Raw genomic sequence first — 20,113 nt, 5'->3', positions numbered from 1 at the left:
TATGCAGTGTATTATTTGTTGAAACTGTACTTCTGATTTGATTTGAAACTGTCTCATTGCTATCTGTTTATCAATAAAACTTTGAAAAAAAAATTTTTTTCCCCCAGTCTCAATGCCTAAACAGGCGCTCCACTGAGCTATGTGGCTGGCCCCCCAAAACAGTTTGGGAACTGGCACTACTGTATTCCCTCTTCCATAGTGGTCACCCTCATACTGTAGGAGGTGCTTCTTTCCTACTTTTACTTTACTCAAACTTGCTCTGCAGAGCCTGTTTTTTCATTATCCTTAAAAAAACTTTTCTATCATAAAAAAGAAAGAGTTTGGAAACGAAGGGGAAGCTCACTGAAAAGACTTTTAATAAGATGAATAACATGATTCTGTGGTGATCCCTGCACTTGGGAAGCTGAGGCAGGAAGATTGGGTAAGTCTGACGCCAATCTGGCCACATAGTGAGTTCAAGCTAACCTAGACTATATAGAGAGACCTTGTCTTAAAACACACACGAAAGATTGGGAAAGCTGCTGTCCAGACGCCAGAGGAGCCACTGGAGAACAGGATGAATATGAGCCTTAAATCTGAACACCAAGGAATTCATGTTGATCAGTCGGAGCTCCTGTGCAAGAAAGGATATGGTGCTGGGGAGATAGCTCAGCCGCATAAGCACCTGCCTGGCAAGTGCAAGGTCCTGAGTTTGATCCCCAATGCCCCGGGGGGAAGAGAAGAAAAATAAAAGACAGGATGTGGTTACTATGGCAACCCGGCCTGGCAGGGCTTCTGCTCCAAGTGCTAGAAGGAAAAGTACCACAGAGCCAGGCAAAAGCAGATTCAGGAAGATTGGGGAGCTGGCAGAGTGGCTTCAGCAGAAGGAAGAGGCCTTTGCCAGCAGTCAGAATAATAGCCAAGGGGCCCAGTCACTCACAGTTTCCAAGTTTGAAGAAAACCAATGAGAAGACATGAAAGGTTATCACTGTGAAGAAATTCTTCAGTGCTTCCTCCAGGGTTGGATCCAAGAAGGAAATTCAGGAAGCAAAAGCTCCTAGTCTTTCCATTAACTGGAAAACCAGCATTGAAACGGATAGTGTCTAAGGAGTTCATAAAATTTCTCAAGACCTTCCACAAGACAAGCCAAGAAATGTATAAACACACCAAGATGTTTTTGGAAGCAATGCATTACAAAGGAGAGCAAAGCAATGAGGAACAGTCAGAGTGTACTCAGGATTTTTACCAGAGTGTAGCCGCAAGGATGCAGACTTGCAGGAAAGTGCCTTAAAAAGTAGAGTAGATAATGAAACAGATTGAAATGTGTATCATGACTCATCTCTATAAGTACAGATTCTGCCCAGAAACTATTGATGATGATAAGATCTTGCCATTCAAAAGAGAATCAAGGCTCTGCACTGCATCACACTTCAGATGTTTTGTGTCCCTGTTAATGAAGAAATTCCAGAAGTTTCTTATATGGTGGTAAATGGAATCACAGGTATCATCGAGATGGACTCAAAGTGTGTCCTGAGACAAGTTGGCCTGCATCACCAGGTACATCAAGCACATATCTTTAACGCCATCAAGATCACCAAGGATGAGCCGGCATCCAATGACTTGACTTCTTGCCCATGCTCATCTACACTGTGCTGGAGGGCAACTCACCTCACCTGCAGTTCAACATCCAGTACATCACTTGCTTCTGCAACCATTCAGACAAGCTGGCTAATGACGAAGAAAGATAGCTACTACCTCACTAATCTGTGCTGTGCTGTGGTTTTCACTGAGAAATTAAGACATCCAGTCTCTGAATTTAAGCCAGGAAGATTTTGATTGCTACAGGTTGTCCAGACGTATCCCAGGAAGCAGAAATCTGAGAGCTGATCTCCAGATACCTGCTTAGGCATCAAGCAGATGTATAAGAACTTGAATCTGTCTCAGTTGAATAAACAGTAGGAAAGCATCATGAATGAAACTAAGAAACCTGAGAAAGACCATAGGTTGGACAGATGGAATTGCAAAGGAGGTGCAAGATATTGTTTTTTTTTTTTTTTTTTTTTTTTTATTTATTTGAGAGAGAGAGAGAGAGAGAGAGAGAGAGAGAGAGAGAGAGAGAGAGAGAGAGGTGTGTGTGGCCAGCTCAGCCCACCAGGGGGCGGGGCTGGCTGGCATGTGGTGCTGGGGGATCGAACCGGGGTCCCTGATGCTTTGCTAAGCTTGTTCTAAGTAGGTGCTTTAGACCACTGAGCCATCTCACCAGCCCCAAGATATTGTTGAAAAATACCCACTTACAAAAGTCAAAGTGTTTTAAGGTACAGTCACTGGGACTTCTTGAATTCGTTTTGTTTCCTTTTTCCTGGCAGGGGTAGCTTAATAAATAATAAATATTAAACACACACATGCTCGCTCACACACACACAGAATAAAAAGGTGAGGGGGAAGAGAGAAGAAAATTCTCAAATGGACTATAGGACAGGAAGCGTGGAAGAAAATTGGGAAATCAGAAGGTTAGTGTTGATCAATTATAACTAATGCCTAGAATACATTTAAACAGGGAAATCCTTAACTGAACTACAGGGGAAAATAATCTAAGAGTTAATAGATATTCTCTTAATAAAAAAATACAAATTCAATAATAGGAGTACTTGATACTGAAGAGATTCTTTTTTTTTTTTTTGGCGGAACCGGGAATTGAACTCATATCCTTGCGTTTGCCAGTCAAGCACTTATCCTACTGAGCCATCTTCCTGGCCCAATACTGAAGAGATACTAAAAGTTCTATTTAATAAATTCAAATAAATAAACCAAGAGGTGCCAGACTACAAGTGTATGCTTGGCACACAACTATTAAAGTTAATAATTAACAACAACAAAAAATTCACTATATACCCTCAAAATATACTTTTAAAACTACCACACTGGGCACTGGGCTGACATCCAGAAGTTCAATACCTAGTTTATGAGTTAAAATTCAGTCTTTGTAATGTCAACAATTCACCATGACTATTCTTCCCCACACCCCTACCCTGTCCAGGCACATGGCTTCATCATATACACTAGCTGGGTACTCTACCACTGTGCTGTGCTCTCAGATCTGCCTACATTACACAAGCATCAGATAAATACCCATCAAAAATGTTCATGAAATACCTACCCCAAACCAAAATTAACTTAGCACCTGGAGTATATTTCAGACAACCTATACAGTATCAGTTTACCTATAAATATAGGTGACCCAGGCACCTTTCAAAAAACATAAATAAAAACCTCCAGGCATAGTGGCCTATGTCTGTAATCCCAGCACTCAGGAGGCTGAGGCAGGAGGATTGCAGGGAGTTCAAGGCCAGGCTGAACTACATAGCAAAACTCTGTCTCAAAAAGATAGACATAGAAAAAAGATAGACAAATATATACAGGGTTGGCCAAATAGCTCAGCAAATTAAAGCGCCTGCTTAGGCAGATGCAGGGGACAGGGGACCCCTGGGCCTGTGCTGGACCCACCCCCAGGACATGCTGAGATGGCAATTGAGACTTGGCGTGGTGTCGTGCGCCAGTAATCCCAGCATTTGGGAGGCTGTAAACAGGAGAATCACTACAAGTCTAATCTAATAGTAAGACCCTGTAGACACTGTACTAAGTATAAAAACATAAAAAGACATATAAACAAAAATAACAAAAGAAAAGCATTTGTAAAAGTTAACATATTATGATAAATCTCCCATTTTTTTAATATACTATGCAGTCTTTAACTAGTAAAAGAGCAAAAGGAAACTATCTGCTTTTTGAGACAGTCTCACTGAGTTCAAGCTGTTCTTCAAATGCCTCAACCTCATGAGTGCTGAGATTACAGGCATGTGCTACCATGACTGGCCAAAAGGAAACTTTATTTTTGCCCAAAATTTCTTTTCTTTTATATTTTAGGGAAGGGTCTACAGGGTGTTTAGGGTCTCTCTACTAGATCAGACTCAGTAGTGATTCTCCTGTTTACAGCCTCCCAAGAGCTGGGATTATAGGTGTGCACCACCATGCCCTGTCTCAAATGCCATCTCAGCGCACCCCAGGGGTAGGGCCAGTACGGCAGGCCTGGGGATTGAACCCCTGGCCCCTATGCCTGCTTGCAGGTGCTTTAATCCACTGAGGCATTTGGCCGGCCCTTGCCCAAAATTTCTAAGATTTAAAACCACCAGCAAACTTTCGCTTAACTCAAAGAGAAGAAAGAGGTGTACTAACAGTGTTTGGACAGAATATCCTGTCTGCTTCTTGTACTATGGATAACCACTAAGAAGATAACAATGTACAGTGTATTGACTATCAAAACTGTCCTATTAATCAGCTGTGAAACTGTCTCATTCATATTTATTTCTCAATAAAAAATAAATAAAACCACCAGCAAAAAAACCATAAAACTAGCAGCAATTGTGAGTCAATAAAACTTGTATTGTTAGTAATTTTTTAAATTATCAAAATCATAACTATAATTCTCAGAGATTACATAAAAACATTATTAAAAAATACATTACAAAATGGCACTTTTTATACCTTTGATTTGCTTCCGCAGTTTGGTAAGCTCTGTCATCCATTTTAACACCTTTGGGTTGGCTGCAATATCACTGTAGGAGGGCTGAAAAATTATGAAGCAAAATCAATGATATTTTTGAGGTAAACAATGGTTATGTTATACCTAGATAGTACTTTATGATTCTCAAAGCACAGGTTTCATTCAAGCTTCATTTTGCATAGGCAAAATTTTAACTAAAAGCTCTCCCAGAGCTAAGTCAGAAAACTAATGAATCTAAACATGCGTCTTTCATCTTCTAGTACAGGACCCTCTGCACTTCACCTGTACTAATTATTTAAATGTATATATTCTTTTTCTCTCATACTCTTTCCCTTGCTTCTTCTCTCTCTCTCTCTTTTTTTTTTTTTTTTTTTTTTTTGTGGAACTGGGGATTGAACTCAGGCCTTTGAGCTTGCCAGGCAAGCACTTATTCTACTGAGCTAACTCCCCAGCCCCTTTTTTCTCTCTTCTCTTTGGTACTTGTGATCCTTGGCACAGCAGAAAAACAGCAGTAATAGGATTTGTCAGTGTAAAGAACTTGCTTTAAAAATCTTTAACATGGGTTGGCCAGATAACCCAGTGGATTAAAGCACCTGCTTAGGCAGACGCACAGGGCCAGCGGTTTGATCCCCAGCCTGCCATGCCGGCCCCGCCCCCAGGGCATGCTGAAATGGTGATTGAGACTGGGCATGGTGGCACACACCTGTAATTCCAGTGCTTGGAAGACTGAAAAACAGGAAGGATCACTACAAGTCCGATCTGTGTAATGAGACCCTGTAGACCCTGCACTAAATACATAAGAATAAAAAACAAAAATTTTAACAGCTATCTTGTTAATGGGGCAAAGGCAAAAATACTGGTCTAGAAATGAAGAGACTAAGTAAGGATCGACTTGCTCTGATCTATATGATCGCTCTTTTTCTGGGCATCTCAGACTTGTTATTGTCCTCAAGAAAGAGCTGGACTAATGCTCATGCTCTCTGAAGATTTCCCTCCCAGTTCTAATATTAAACCTAGCTTAATTTGGGCAATGTTACAAATTTACCTTGCTATTTTTTTCCTTTTCAAACTGCTCCTCAAATTGTCTGATTCTTTTCTGAAGTTTCTTGACCAACTGATAAGGTGTTCTGTCTTCTCTTTTTTCATCTTTTGTACTAAAGGATGATCTTCGAATCCTGAATTAAAATAACAGGCCAATAATATATATTAAATTTTAAAATATCGGTAACACATCTCTCGGGCCAGATGTGCTGATCCACAACTGTAATCCAGTATTCAGGAGCCTGAGGCAGGAGGATCATCAAGAGTTGAAGGCCAGGCCAGTCTGTATAATGAGTTCAAAGCCAGCCTAAATTACATAGCAAGACCCTGTCTCATAAAAGGAAAAAAGAAAAAAAAAAATCCCTCACTGCCCCATACAACACTATCAACAGTTAAAGAACCTTGAAAGTGAAATAAAAAAATTAAGCTGCTAGAGACTACAAAATTAACAATAGTAGTAATGAGTTTGGAATATTCAATATTTGTTTGGACAAGGACAGAAAAGAAACACACCTAGCATATCAGAGCTCTTTTACATGTTTAACCTGCATAGAAAAGTCAGAACCAACTTTAAGATCTGGGTACAACAGGAGTTTCCTCTTGATAAGGTCATAAAAATCATATACCTAGCATAAGAAAGTGCTTTAGACGAGGAGTTCAGTGTTTCTGGATCATGTAGGAAACGCTGGCTTTGTCCAAAATCTAAACTGCGATGTGATAATACTGGAGGACAGTCCCCTTCCAGAGGGTGATGGTTCATTCTTCCAGCTTGTGGAGACAGCTGAGCTTCTCCAGACTCTGAGTCTTCCTGCCAAGACTTAAATGCAGGAAATGGCTCTGTAAACAAACACACAGAATAGGACCATGGGTCTCAATCCTACATGGAAAAAAGGTCACAAAATATCAGCTATGTGTTCTTTAAATCCTATCATTATGTAGTGGTTCATATATCTGTCACGTATTTTTTGAAAGCAAAAAAAGATACTAGAATCTTTAGAATCATCATAACGTTTACTATAATTTACAACTATCCAAGCTTCTTTTTGTAGCCAGAGTTCTATTTTCAAATAAGAAGCTATAACCTCACATTTCTGAACCCACTGGCAAAACAAAAAAAAGACATTGTCAAGCTCTTTAAAATTTAATTCTAAAAATGCTAATCAAATTCTAACTTAATATTCTAAAGCTGTTACACAGAAAAACATTTTTCTTTCTTTTTTTAATACATGAGGGAGAGACCTCCCTATTTGTGTTATGGTTCTCTAAAGGAAAACTACTTCTCTCAAGTAGAAGAAAGTGTTTATTTAAAAAAAAAAAAAAAAAGTGAACACTCAACACTCCTTAGTAATTTAACTTTATGAAGTCAAATGCTTCTAGGTGAATAAACTGTCCCTCACTACCAAGCAGCTATAGTTAAATGTGGAAACTCTCACCCATGCTACACAAAACAAAAATTCTTCTGGAGCTCTGACTCCAAAAGAATACCAACATTTCCAAAGAAGGATCTAAATCACTGTTAGGACTTAGCCTCTCACATTAAACTGGGGGTTATCTTGAGTTTTGAGAGTCTTACGTATAATATATATTTTAATAATACAGCAGTATAACTGACACAAACCTTAACAGCACTAGTCCTAAGCACATTTATTCATTGGAGTTAGCCTGCATGCTTTCAAATGAAACCATGCTGAAGTTACTGATGCTGTTGCGCAAGTAAGTTCTGATCACATGTAGAACATGTACTGGTCATACACACAATCCACAAATATACTCCAAATATGAGATTAAGTATAACTGGAGTAGGAGAAGGAGGGGAAGAAACAAAGAAGGAAAATCAAAAAACTTCCCCATCTACTCATTAGCTTTATAACTAAAATTTAAAACTCTGACACTATTAACAATAGCAAAAATGAAAACATGGCTTGACAGTGTCAACATTCCAAAATGATGTTTTCTTTTTCACACAATAGTGAAGTCTGCTGCTTTAGTAATTTAACTCTATGCATTAGTATTTTAAAGCATTTAAACCTTTTTCCAGGTTGTTAAAGACAAAATTCAGTTTGTTTTTGAAGCCCAGGTTAATGGGATAACTAAAAATTAGGTACAAAGCGTGCAATCCCACAGTAAACCCATAAAGCGATAAAGTGGTTTCAAAGCAACCCTTGTACCTGTGTCCCAGCAAATAAATAACTGGTAATGAACATTTACAATAAACCGCCTGTTTTAAGAAAAGAAGGAAATAACAAAAACTTTTTTTTTCTGGGTATCATTTTCAATCCAAAAGTTTTCCTACAATTTGGGGACAGCAGGAGAAGGGCTAATATACAAAGTGAACCATAAAAAGTAAGAAAACTAAACTATGGTGAACCATACTTACCCTCCCCATCTCTCTGCAGATGCATTGTTTTGAAATCAATGAGGGGAAAAGTGATAGGGCATGACGCTAATAAAATGGAAAAAAATGGCAAAAAATACTAAAGTGAACACAGCACAGTCAGAACAAACCATACACATAACACAAAGCCAAAGATACCAAAAACATTTCCCTAAAACCAGTTAGGCATTCTACTCTAAAACTTTATTTAAGGAAATTAAACCAAATTTTAACAAAGATACATTTCCATTTCAGCAAGCAAGGCAAGAAAAAAGAAAGTAATGCTGTTTTATTAAAACTCAAACATAAGACTAAAGAAATGGAAACTCTTAACCACATTCTACTTGAAGTTTTTCTGTATAACTGATTTGACAGAAAAAAAATCTCCTTTGATTCTATACTATATACTATTAGTAAAAGATACTATTACTATATTTTATTCCATAGTTTGCAGTAGAGAATCTGAGGGAAAGATGGTTTCTACTTCCACTACCAAGACACTTTAAATAGCTGCTACGAATTTACACTGGTTGTAGTCATGTACTACAGCTTGCTGAGTTCTGCTGACCACCCTCTGAAGAAAGTAAAAACCAACATATACCAGACAAATAGTGAGGTGCTCCTTGATTCAGAGTCATTCCTACTATTAGAAGTCATATCAAACAAAACCTGTTTCTCAGCCTACTATGGTGGTGCACACCTGTAATCCTGGCCCACTGGGAGGCTGATACAGGACGATTAAGAATTCAAGGCCAGCCTATAAACTTAGCAACTAAATGAGACCCTCTCTCAAAGTGAAAAAATTTTAAAAGGCCTGGGGATACAGCTCAGGGTGAAGGTCTTGGCTTCAAGCCCCAGTTCCATCAAAATATTTTAAAAAATAAATAAAAATCTCTTAAAAAAACAAAAAATCTCAATTCCAAAATATCCAAAGCTTAAAGCAATGGGGACAAAATGGTCTACTGACTCCTACACACATATGGTCCACAGATGAGAAAGTCACTAGCTACCTACTACTGTTGCCTTTCTGAGTGTCACTAGGTCCCATCCCTGCCCTGGAAAAGTCAGCAGGAGGAGTTCTCATGAGTACTGAGTGAGGTGGCTATAGGACAGCTCCGTAGTACACTGGTAGCTCCTTTCCCTACTACAAGGTAGAGGGGTTACTGTCCATGGGAGAACAAAAAAGCCCAGTGCTTGCTTTGGGGGAGCCTCCAGAAAGCTGAAGCTAAGACAGATGCTGCCCAATTCCCTCAGACAATGGAAACAATTGCTCTGCTGTCCTTAAAACCTATCAGACCTTTAGGCCAGAGATCATAACTTACTGTTTACCTGTGTCTTCTAAGAGGAACAAGCAGAAGTACACTACCAGGGTCACAACTTCATCTTCGAGATGTCTTCCCTACTAGGGTTCTAAGGGATGTTCTGTTAACCCTTGCTCCTTTTCACTGATTACACTTCAAACATCATTCGGTGCTCACTGATTCTCTAGCCCCAAGTAGCTTTTTCATAAATTCCCGAAGTCTTGAATAACCCAGATCAAAACAAATAACATATAACTTTCTAGCTAGGCTTGGCAGCTAGCCAAGGCAGGACTGCAAGTCTAAGGCCAAACTAAGGATTCTCAGGGTGAAGAGATTTAAAAAAAAAAAAAAAAGAAAGAAAAGAGAAATGGAAGAAAAGCAGAAGGGAAGGAGAAAGAACAAAAGACAAAAAAAAAAAAAAAGATGAAAAGGGAGGGGAATACAGGGAAAAAGGAAGAAGAAAGAAAAAGGGAGAAAGGTAAGGGGGAGAGAAAGGAAAGGACAAAAGGAAGAGAATGAGAAGGGAAAAAAGAAGAATGAAGGAGAATGAAAGAGAAGAAAGACAACTTCCTAATGGAGTCTGATTTTATCTTATTTTATTTTATTTTATTTTTTTGCGGAACCAGGGATTGAACTCAGGCCCTTGTGCTTGCCAGGGAAGCGCTTATTCCATTGAGCCATCTCCCTGGCCCCTGGAGTCTGACTTTAGACATAATATGCCAGTGGACAGGCCAACACCAAGAAATGTGGGAGGATAGTATTAAAGATTGCTACAAACATGATTTGGAGATTTTCTTAAATGCCTGGATCATAGCACAATCATATTCATATATTTTCACTCTTTGCCCACAGATGCAGTAGCCTTGTAAAGGAGGTCTATTACATTAGCACTGCAATTCCTGCTAATGCCATAAGCCAGGAATCTACATCCAAGTGAAGAGAAACGCGGCTTGATTCCAGAATTGTCTCATTTTTTAGAGAAAGATGTATGATCCAGAAACTCTTGGCCCCATATTTGTTATTCATTTATTTTCTCCTTCAATATTCTACTTCAAACTTTACAAAAATACAGCAAATTTTAACGAATTTTACACTGAGCACCCAAATTACTAATCACCTAAATTCTGTAACATTTTATCAGCACTGCTTTATAAAATCCCTCATTAACCACCTTTTCCCCCCTGATTTCAAAGTGAACTGCAGATGTTTTATTTTCTCATAAACACTTCACCACCCAAGTCACTCATCTCTGTTTAGCTTTTCAGTTTCTCTTAATATTAAAAAAAAAAAGTTATGTATAATAAAATGCAAATAGCTTAAGTGTACATTTGCTGAGTTTTGAGAAATGTTTGGTTGTTAATTTCTTTTTTGTTTTTTTTGTTTTTTTTTTTCTATAAAAATTGTTGGGCCAGGGAGATAGCTCAGCAGAATAAGCACTTGCCTAGCAAGTGCAAGATCCTGAGTTCAATCCCTGGTACCGCAAAAAAAAAAAAAAAAAAAAAAAAAAAAAAAAAAAAAAAAAAAATTGTTAAGGTCACTCCATCACACTTTGGCCTAATCCAGAGACAAGAATATGATGCAGCATCTGTTTTACAGATGCCCTGGAAGATCACTTTAAAAAAATAATTTCCTGATATTTGTAAGAAAGGGTCACCTATCTAAGATCCTCAAAACCTAACACACTGGATTTTCAAAGACTGGGAGACAGCATTTAGCTTAATTGCTAATAAAAGCCTAGCCAAAGTGTTTAATTCTAACATCTATTTCAAAAACTAATGGATCAGACAGGCAAGTTCTAGTTCATATGGGATAACTGCCCCATAAGCTTGTTAGTGTACTTGAGTAAAAACACTCACTCACTCACTCATATGAAAGGAAGAACAGAAGATTAAGACAAATATGGTTGTCCAGAAAGGACAGGAGTCTTCTAACTTCTTTGGGTAACTTCAGTTACAAATAACAGCATCAGGAAAAATGTTATGTGTGGCAAAATTACCTTCCCATTTATCACCATCAGAAGCATTCTTCAGTTCTAAATGTGGAATTTGGATACATGCTGCTTCTCCTTGAACACCAACACTTTGACCTCCTGGGACTTCTGATTCAGTGTTGGCATTCAAGTCACATATCTTGCTACTAGATTCCTGTATTTTAAAACAAAACACATATTTCACCACCATGAAGCTTTTTAGACCCAGGTTAAAGCCAACTTGTACTTATCTTTGTTGGGGGTGGGGGCTCTGATTTGGAGGTAGGGAGATAGTACTGAAGATTGAACTCCAGGTCTTATACCTGATAAGCAAGCATATAAACCCTGACCTACATCCCCAGCCTTTTTTTAAATTAATGTGTGTTTGCAGTACATAATGAATGTATGCACTGAGGTTAGTTTGTACATGTACACAACACATCTTAATTCTTTTTATGTCCTTTTCCCCATCACTTTGTTTCCTTCCCACTGCCTGCCATCTCTTGGTCCCCTTCTCATTTACAAAAGATTTATCTCCCTGTTTCTTTCTTTCTTTTTTTTTTTTTTTTTTGTGGAACCGGGGATTGAACTCAGATCGTTGCGTTTGCCAGTCAAGCACTTATCCTACTGAGCCATCTCCCCGGCCCTCTCCCTGTTTCTTATTAGTTATCTTTTATGTTGCTCCTTATTTGTATTTTGGGTTTCTCATGTAAGAAAAAATATATGATATTTAAGTTTATGTGTCTGATTTATTTCAACATTATGGTCTCAAGGTGCATCCATTTTCTACAAATGACTCTAATTCCTTCTGATGGCACAGCACAACTCCACTGTGTATCTATACCACATTTTTTTATCCATCATCTGTCGAAGCAAAGATAGGCTGCTTCCAAGATATAGGTATTATGAGTTGTGCTGCTATAAACATGGATATGCATGTACCACTGTAACATGGAGTCTTTACCTTTTGGGAGGTAAAGACACCTCCCAAATCCTAGAATTAAATCCTAAAATTAAATCAAATTTTAATCTGCAGGGGCTGGGGAGATGGCTCAGTGGAATAAGCACTTCCCTGCCAAGCGCAAGGGCCTGAGTTCAATCCCCGGTTCCGCAAAAAAAAAAAAAAAAAAAAAAAAAAAATTTAATCTGCTGAGGAAATAGCTCACTCAAGTGGGCTTTCTAGTTTTAGTTTCTTGAACAATCACCATACTGATTTCCATATTTCCATAGTAGCTTACTAGTTTATATACCCAACAACAAAGTAGAAAGGCTCCTTTTTCCCTGCTGTCTCATCAGTATTTGTCATTATTTGACTTTGTGAGGACTGCCATTCTCTTTGCAATTAAGATGGAATTTCAGTATTGTTTCAATTTGCATTTCTCTGGTGGCCAGAGATGCTGAACATTTTCTCATGTATGTATCATATTGGCCATTTGTACTATTTCTGAGAAGTGTTTATTCATTTTGGTTGCTTTTTTTTCTTTTTTGTTCCCAGTGTATTGAGTACAGCATCTACATGGTCTCACTACACAGATCAGACTCATAGTGATTTTCCTATTTTCAGCCTCCCAAGTGCTGGGATTACAGATGCATGCCACTATGCCCAGTCTGAATTGCAGTGTGAGTGTCCCCCTAGGGCACAGCATGCTGGGGATCGAACCTAAGCAGGCACTTTAATCCGCTGAGCTATCTGGTCGGCGCTTGCCCTTTTTTTTTTTTTTAAACTGGGCCTTTATTTTGGTGTGTTGGGGGTAGGAATATTTTTTTTTCTTTTTTTCTTTTTAGTTCCTTATATATTCTAAGTATCAACCCTCCATCTCAGGTATCTCAGGTGTAGCTGGCAAATTTTCTATCATAATGTAGGCTGTCTCTTTACTCTGTTGTTTCCTTTGCCCAGCTATTTTTAATTGTTCTTTTTTGAAACACAGTCATGCTGAATTGCCCATATTGGTCTGAAATTTGCAATCCTTCTATCTCAGTCTCCACCACACCTGACCCTGATATAATCTTCATTAGTTTACTGTATCAAATATCCCGCTCCCATCATCCAAATTATTTTCAAATATAAAACTGCAGGGTTTTTGTTTTTATTTTCTAGAGACAAGGTCTCACTATGCAGGCCAAGCTAGGCTCAAACTTGCAACGATTCTCCTGCCTCAGCCTCCCACGTGCTGCAATTACAGGTGTTTGTCACTACACCCAGTTAAACCTGTAGTTCTATACTATATCTTACTGGGATACAAAATTGGATCTCAAATTCATGAAAGTATTTATTTTCATAACCAATATCCTATAATCAAAAGTAACTAGTTACATTGTTTCTTAACAATAAAACATTTGATTATAGAGTATTTATATTTATAGCACCTTTAAACATAACCAATTCAAGAAAAAGTCCAAATATAATACTAATATATAAACCTAGGCAATTTTTAAAAATCTTTTTAATTTATTTATTTGGTACAGGTTCTCATTACGCAACTTGGACTCATAGTGATTCTCCTGTCTCAGGGTCCCCAGTGCAGGGATTACAGATGTGTGCCACCATGCCCAGTTTCAGTGGCCTGCATAGTGTGCCAGGGGTTCTTTAGGGCCTGCATGGCATGTGGTACCGGGGATCAAACCCAAGTATTTCCACTTGCCAGGCAGGCACTTAGACCACCAAGCTATCTCCCCAGCCTGACCTGGGAAAATTTTACTAACTATAAAATGGAAATAGTTCTTACCAGAACAAAATGTGACAATTCATCACTGTCAATTACCACATATTCTTTCCTAAAAATACAAGCAAAGTTATTAATGTGTTAAAAATAAAAGAAAGCTACTATTATTACATATTTTTATCCTAAATCCCTCTCTTCCCCAATATAGGCAGCATTTAAAATGTGGAAGGAGAAAACAACTGGGCTTATGCCCATTCTTTGGAGCCCTATATCTGAAAATCACAATACTGCAAAGATCCACAGAATCACTTCAGATTTAGAAAAATTAAGCAATGCTCCCCACTCCCAACACAAACCACCTCCAAAACAAACTTATATAAAAAGAAAATTAAAATCTACAATAACCGAAAAGTATGAATGTTTAATGGAAAAGATTTTGTAAAGTAAATGTTTAGTTTTAACCATATCACTATTTTCCCACTGAGACTTTTAAAGATTTTTTAAAAAGTATATTTAGGTCTTTTATTTTAAATGTTTCATCACAAGGTCATGCTGTGATCAAAGGTCACTTCAGTTAACACTTAACAAATAAGAGACTAGAAAATGTACACTTTGGACATATTCCTTGGACACTGTATGCAAAAATATTTAGTGCCATATATGTGCCTAAGAAATCTTAAAAGTGCTAGTAAACTTAAAAGTAACATTAAAAAAGGTATTCCCCCAGAAATGCAAGCTCCTATTAGGAACAAGTGTTATAGTAAACCTCCACAAATGATCTCTACATATTTGACCAGGCAACGCAGCTATTACATAATAGGTTATAAATATGTCTATGTGGAAAAGTTCTTTTTCCCAAAGAAATTTGTGGCAATTTACAGTAAACCAAAGTACCTCTTCTACCTAGCCATAGTAAAAGTGCAAAACAAAAGAGGGCTTGATTTACATATAGGAAGTCATCTTATATACATAATCACTGTGGTCTTGCTAAACAGTTCCCTGTCAAACACGAGGCCTTTCATTTGCTTGAGGTGGGAATAAATGGTAGAATGAATAGACGCTACCCTAGCAGATTAAAAAACTTAAATCACCTAAATTAGAGAAACATGAGTGTTAAACATGCAAAATGCAATCTGCTAATTAAGGTACTTCTTGGATCTAAAAATAAGTTTGCTAACCTATACACAAGTTGAAGAGGAAAGAACTTTTTCCAAAAACATTGACTCCTCACTAAACGGATCCTTATTGTTCTATCAAATCCAGATGTCATCATTCTGGGGATGCCTGTTAATGCTGTTTATCTTAAATCTTCAGCCCATATCTCCAAAATTCCCTGGGCTGGAAGAGGATCACTCCTGCCTCCTGAAAGGAAGCACAAGGATCTGCTGAGAGCAGGAAATCTGTGGACCTTCAGAGTATGGGACACTCCAGAGACATGGCTCCAAAGAATTTACTTACCCTTGGACAACAGGTTTCCTACTCATTAATAAGAGAGACAATGGCATTAACAGTTTATCCTAGTCAGCAGCCTATCAATAACTTAGTAATTATGGATATGTCAATATTTATACCTGAGTTTTCAATTATTAACGTATTTTCAGGGTATCACTTCATCTTTCCTATAAATCTATAATACTTTTTTTCTTTTTTGAGATAGAATCTTGCTATATAGTACAGGCTGGACTCCAACTTGCAGCAATCCTTCTACCTTAGCCTCCCAAAAGCTGGTATTACAGGCATGCAACACCATACCCGGCCATAATAAACGTCTTGAAAGCCCCTGAAAGAATAATGCAAAAACTAGCAAGACCCAAATCCTACCCAGTGACTTACCCTAGGAAGCTTGCACTCAAAAAGATTCTATCTAGGCTGGGCTTGGTGGCACATGCTTGATATCCCAGCACTTGGGAGGCTTAATTTGAGGCCAGCTTGGACTACATAACAAGTTCAAGACCAGCTTGAACTGCACAGTGAAACCCTGCCTCAAAAGGACCCAAAAAAAAAAAAAAAAAAAATCTACCTATTGAGACTATATATATGGTTAAAATCTCATTGTCTCAGACATCTCTCTCCCTGTAACACAGCTGCCATGCAGGGAAATAAGTACCAACTATATTAAAATTGTACTGGAGGGGCTGCAGAGATAGCTCAGCAGCTTAAGCACCTGCCGTGGCAACTGTAAGGACCTGAGTTTGATCCCCAGTACTGCATGCTGTGCTGACCCTGGCAAGCCAAACCAGCCACCAAGATTGGGCTTGGAGGGGCACGCCTGTAATCCCAGCACTGGGGAGGCTGAAACAGAAGGATTACTATGAGTCCATGTTGTGTAGTGAGACCCTGTACCAAATACATGAAATTTAAAAATATATATATTGTACTAGAATACATAAAGTTTATTTCAGGGCCAGGGAGACAGCTCAGTAGAATAAGCACTGGCCTGAAAAGCACAAGGGCCTGAGTTCAACCCCCAGTTCCATCAAAAATTAAAAAAAAAAAAAAAAGATTACTTCAAAGAGGAATTGAACATAGGACTTTTGCACTAAGCTACATTCCCCATCCCTTTTAGTTTTTATTTTGAGACAGGGTCTAAGTAGCCCAGGCTGAGCTACAATTACACTCTTCCTGTTTCAGCCTCCCTAAACCCTGGGATTAGTCACAGACAAATCATTTCTGGCTTGTAATTTTTGGTTAATTAGCAACAGTTTTGAGACACTGATAGCGATGTACAAAATATCAATAAATTCCAATTTGTTCTATAAATCAACTAAAACGTTTCATGTGTCTCCAGGAAAGCTATATGCTCTTCCCGCTGAATGTTTTCCAAATTAAAACTAATGACTGTATGAAGCTGTGAACTGAGTATTTGTGGCCTCAATAAACTTAATGTCTCTCATTAAAGTAAAAACTGTGTAACTCATTTGCACTCTTGGACCTTGTGCTTCCCCGGCAGGGGTTTATGCTGCTGAGCTACATCCCCAGCCCTGTGTAATTCTTTTAAGATTACCTAAACTGTATATTATAATGGATGGATTCATCTAAGAATTTCACTCCAAATCTGTGAAAAGCTCCAATCCTCAGAATGACCTGTTAGCAACAAGAGCAATGCTTACCTCTCTGGATAGCCGTCTTCACCATCCCCCCGGTCACTGCATGGCTCTAGCAGAATACCTGCAGACTGGCAAAGAGAATGCCACCTCCGTGTTAATAGAGCTCCCAATATTCACATGAAAGAAAGTTCCCAGTCTAAACTGAGGTAGCAGACTACAGGTTGGCCAAACAAATCTCTCTCATTTACAACAGTCTGTAGGAATTGGCATCTCTTTTCATAAAGAACAATTTATCTTCAAATGTGAATCATATTAAGTATTGCAGGGATCCTGCATTCTTTCTACCCTATAGGTGAAAAGTCCCATCATTTTTCTTAGAATTCTGTCCTTCAAAAATGATGATCTTTTTACACACTATAACTTGCTGTATTTCTCCTCAGCCCAACACAAGTAAAAGTTGGTGACTTCCTAGCAGGAAGAATTCGTAGTTTGGGAGGACTTCACCAGATTTCTTTATAACGTGCGCTATTTTTCACACAGGGGATCTCTGTGACCTACAAATGACAGCCATCTCATTCCTCTTGGGTGTCTGCTAGTTTCCCGAATACTTCTGAATTCCACTTTGGAAAAGAGGTAACTATATTCTAGGAGTTTTTCAGTGTTTTCAATATATGAATAATTCTAACTTTCAGAGAACTCTACCAAGGAAGGTGCCCTAAAGTGGGTATGTTTTATGGAAAACTTACTGATATAATTACCAATGAAAAGACAATCCACAGGGGCTGGTGAGATGGCTCAGTGGTCTAAAGCACCTACTTGGAACAAGCTTGGCGAAGCACAGGGACCGTGGTTCCATCCCCCAGCACCACATGCCAGCCACCCAGCCCCCTGGTGGGCTGAGCTGGCCACACACACATAAATGGATAGATGGATAAATAAATAAATTTAAAAAAAAAAAAAAGAAACGACAATCCACAAACTTCGAAAAAATCTTAACTAATAAGCACTCAAAGGTCTGCTCTCTAGAAATTATAAAGAACTAAAGAACATTAGAGCCCCTAAATTTAAAGACCCAATCCAGAAATGGGAATCTGAGATGAAACACACTTCTCAGAGGACGAAATTAAAGAAGCAAATAAATATATGAAAAAATGCTCCTCATCACTAGCCATCCGTGAAATGCAAATTAAAACAACACTGAGATACCATCTCACCCCAGAAAGAATGGTTATCATAAAGAAATCAACCAACAACAAATGTCGGAGAGGCTGTGGGGAAAAGGGAACCCTTCTCCACTGTTGGTGGGAGTGTAGACTGGTGCAACCATTATGGAAATCAGTGTGGAGACTCCTTAAAAAAAACTAGGACTGGAAATCCCATTCAAGCCTGCTATCCCACTACTGGGAATTTTCCCAGAGGAACTGAAAGCATCATATCAAAGTGATATATGTGTACCTATGTTTATAGCAACACAATTTGTGATAGCCAGATCTTGGAAACAACCAAGATACCCATCACATGTGGAATGGTTGAAAAAGACGTGGTATTTTTATACGATGGAGTATTACTCAGCTATGAAGAATGATAAACTCAAAGCCTTCATATTTAAGTGGATGTCACTTGAAGATATAAGTGAAATAAACCAGACCACAGCTGTAAATATCATATTGTCTCCCTAGTAGAACTCAAAAGAGGAATTACATATAGAAAGGTACAACACAAATAAAAGGAAAGCAAGAACTTGAGGATTGGACAATGAGGAATAGGCAAGGAGAAAAGCTGGGAAACATGACAGGGGCAAAGCCATGCATTTCTATGCACAAGATGGGTGCGGCAGTGATCCTGGAGGACATCAGCAGGTTTTTGAGACTAGCAGTTGGCTGGTGAGATTCTCACCCTGACTAACTGTATATGCTGGTGCCTGTGAGCCAGGTGGCTGCACTGAGGATGGCGATGTGTAATAGTGGGGTCATGCTTGGAGTGCCTGCCATCCTGGTCTTCTAAATATGTATTTTTTTTTTAAACAAATATTTATGTGTGTGTGTGTGTGTGTGTGTGTGTGTGTGTGGCCAGCTCAGCCCACCCAGGCGCGGGGCTGGCTGGCATGTGGTGCTGGGGGATTGAACCGCGGTCCCTGTGCTTTGCTTGGCTTAGCTTGTTCTAAGTAGGTGCTTTAGGCCACTGAGCCATCTCACCAGCCCCTAAATATGTACTTCTTGCCAGGACATACCAATTATTGCCATACTGTCTCTCAAGTAAAAGTTTGTGTTTTTTTTTAAAGGGTAATAAAAAAAAAAAAAAAAAAAAAAAAAAGACACAGGAGTAAGAAAAAAAAATGTCACAGGTCTGTCCTGTTAAAATTCTGTATGTGGTTAGATTTCTAAATTTCTTTGTAAAAATATGTAAGTGCTTATTTCTAGTTTTTTAAAATTATTTTTCCTTCATATTCTGTAAGGACTTAAAGTTCAACGTATCAATACTTGATGGAAAATACCTGTTCCATGATATGCCTAAGATATTTGATATTTAGACAGATAGGGTAAACCGAACTGCATATATTGCAGGTTAATAATAGGCTTCTCTTCTGGAGGGTTAACAACATAAGTTAGCAGATCAAAATTGGAGAAAAGGAAGGGCTGCAAGGTCAGCCAACATTCTGACCCTAGTCTTTCAAGGTCAGTGAAGACTCGGGACATAGGAGAACCTGTACTGTAACAACGTGTAACTCAGTTGTGCTCCAAATTTTCTGATCAAGATTATGGAGCCACAGAGGAATGTGATTGATGATGTATAGTATGCCTGGGGAGAGTCACATGGAGAGAAAAAACATTCTCTTAGGCTTTCACAGAGAGCAAACTGGTCAAGCAATGGCCATGACTCATCCACATGGCTGACACTGACAAAGGATCTACAAAGTGCGGTACAGGGCTACAGGATAAATCCTGAGGGTACGTGACTGACCTTATCAGATACAAAAGTTACATTTCTTGGTATATAGGTCTTGCTTTATCTTGGTCTTAACCATCCAGCAGAAAAGTATAAAAACAAAGTATATAAAGTAAAGCTTTATTAATACGATGAGCTGTAAAAGGCTCAAGTCAATAACTTCTGAGGATAACCCACTACTATTAGACTGCTGGACAGTGTTGGATTATTTAGTTGAATTCAAACACCTATA

General features: G+C 38.5%; 1 protein-coding gene and 1 pseudogene across 1 annotated transcript in view; one reads left to right on the top strand and one right to left on the bottom strand.

Moving 5' to 3' along the window:
• The window catches only part of Fam13b (family with sequence similarity 13 member B), a 106,080-nt gene that overhangs the window by 15,960 nt on the left and 70,007 nt on the right, over positions 1–20,113 (bottom strand). Inside the window, exons 11-17 of the mRNA XM_023703374.1 lie at positions 16,999–17,063; positions 13,952–14,000; positions 11,253–11,400; positions 7,959–8,024; positions 6,208–6,418; positions 5,586–5,715; positions 4,522–4,603 (exon numbers count right to left, since the gene is read on the bottom strand). Coding sequence (XP_023559142.1) covers positions 4,522–4,603; positions 5,586–5,715; positions 6,208–6,418; positions 7,959–8,024; positions 11,253–11,400; positions 13,952–14,000; positions 16,999–17,063 — 751 coding nt within the window. The remainder of the gene's footprint in view (positions 1–4,521; positions 4,604–5,585; positions 5,716–6,207; positions 6,419–7,958; positions 8,025–11,252; positions 11,401–13,951; positions 14,001–16,998; positions 17,064–20,113) is intronic.
• LOC105743807 lies at positions 563–2,293 on the top strand (annotated as a pseudogene).

Source organism: Octodon degus, unplaced genomic scaffold (assembly GCF_000260255.1).
Source record: "Octodon degus isolate 3935 unplaced genomic scaffold, OctDeg1.0 scaffold00169, whole genome shotgun sequence".
Taxonomy (NCBI): Eukaryota; Metazoa; Chordata; class Mammalia; order Rodentia; family Octodontidae; genus Octodon; species Octodon degus.
The sequence above is the reverse complement of the archived record's forward strand: the minus strand, read 5'-3'. Positions and strand labels throughout refer to the sequence as shown.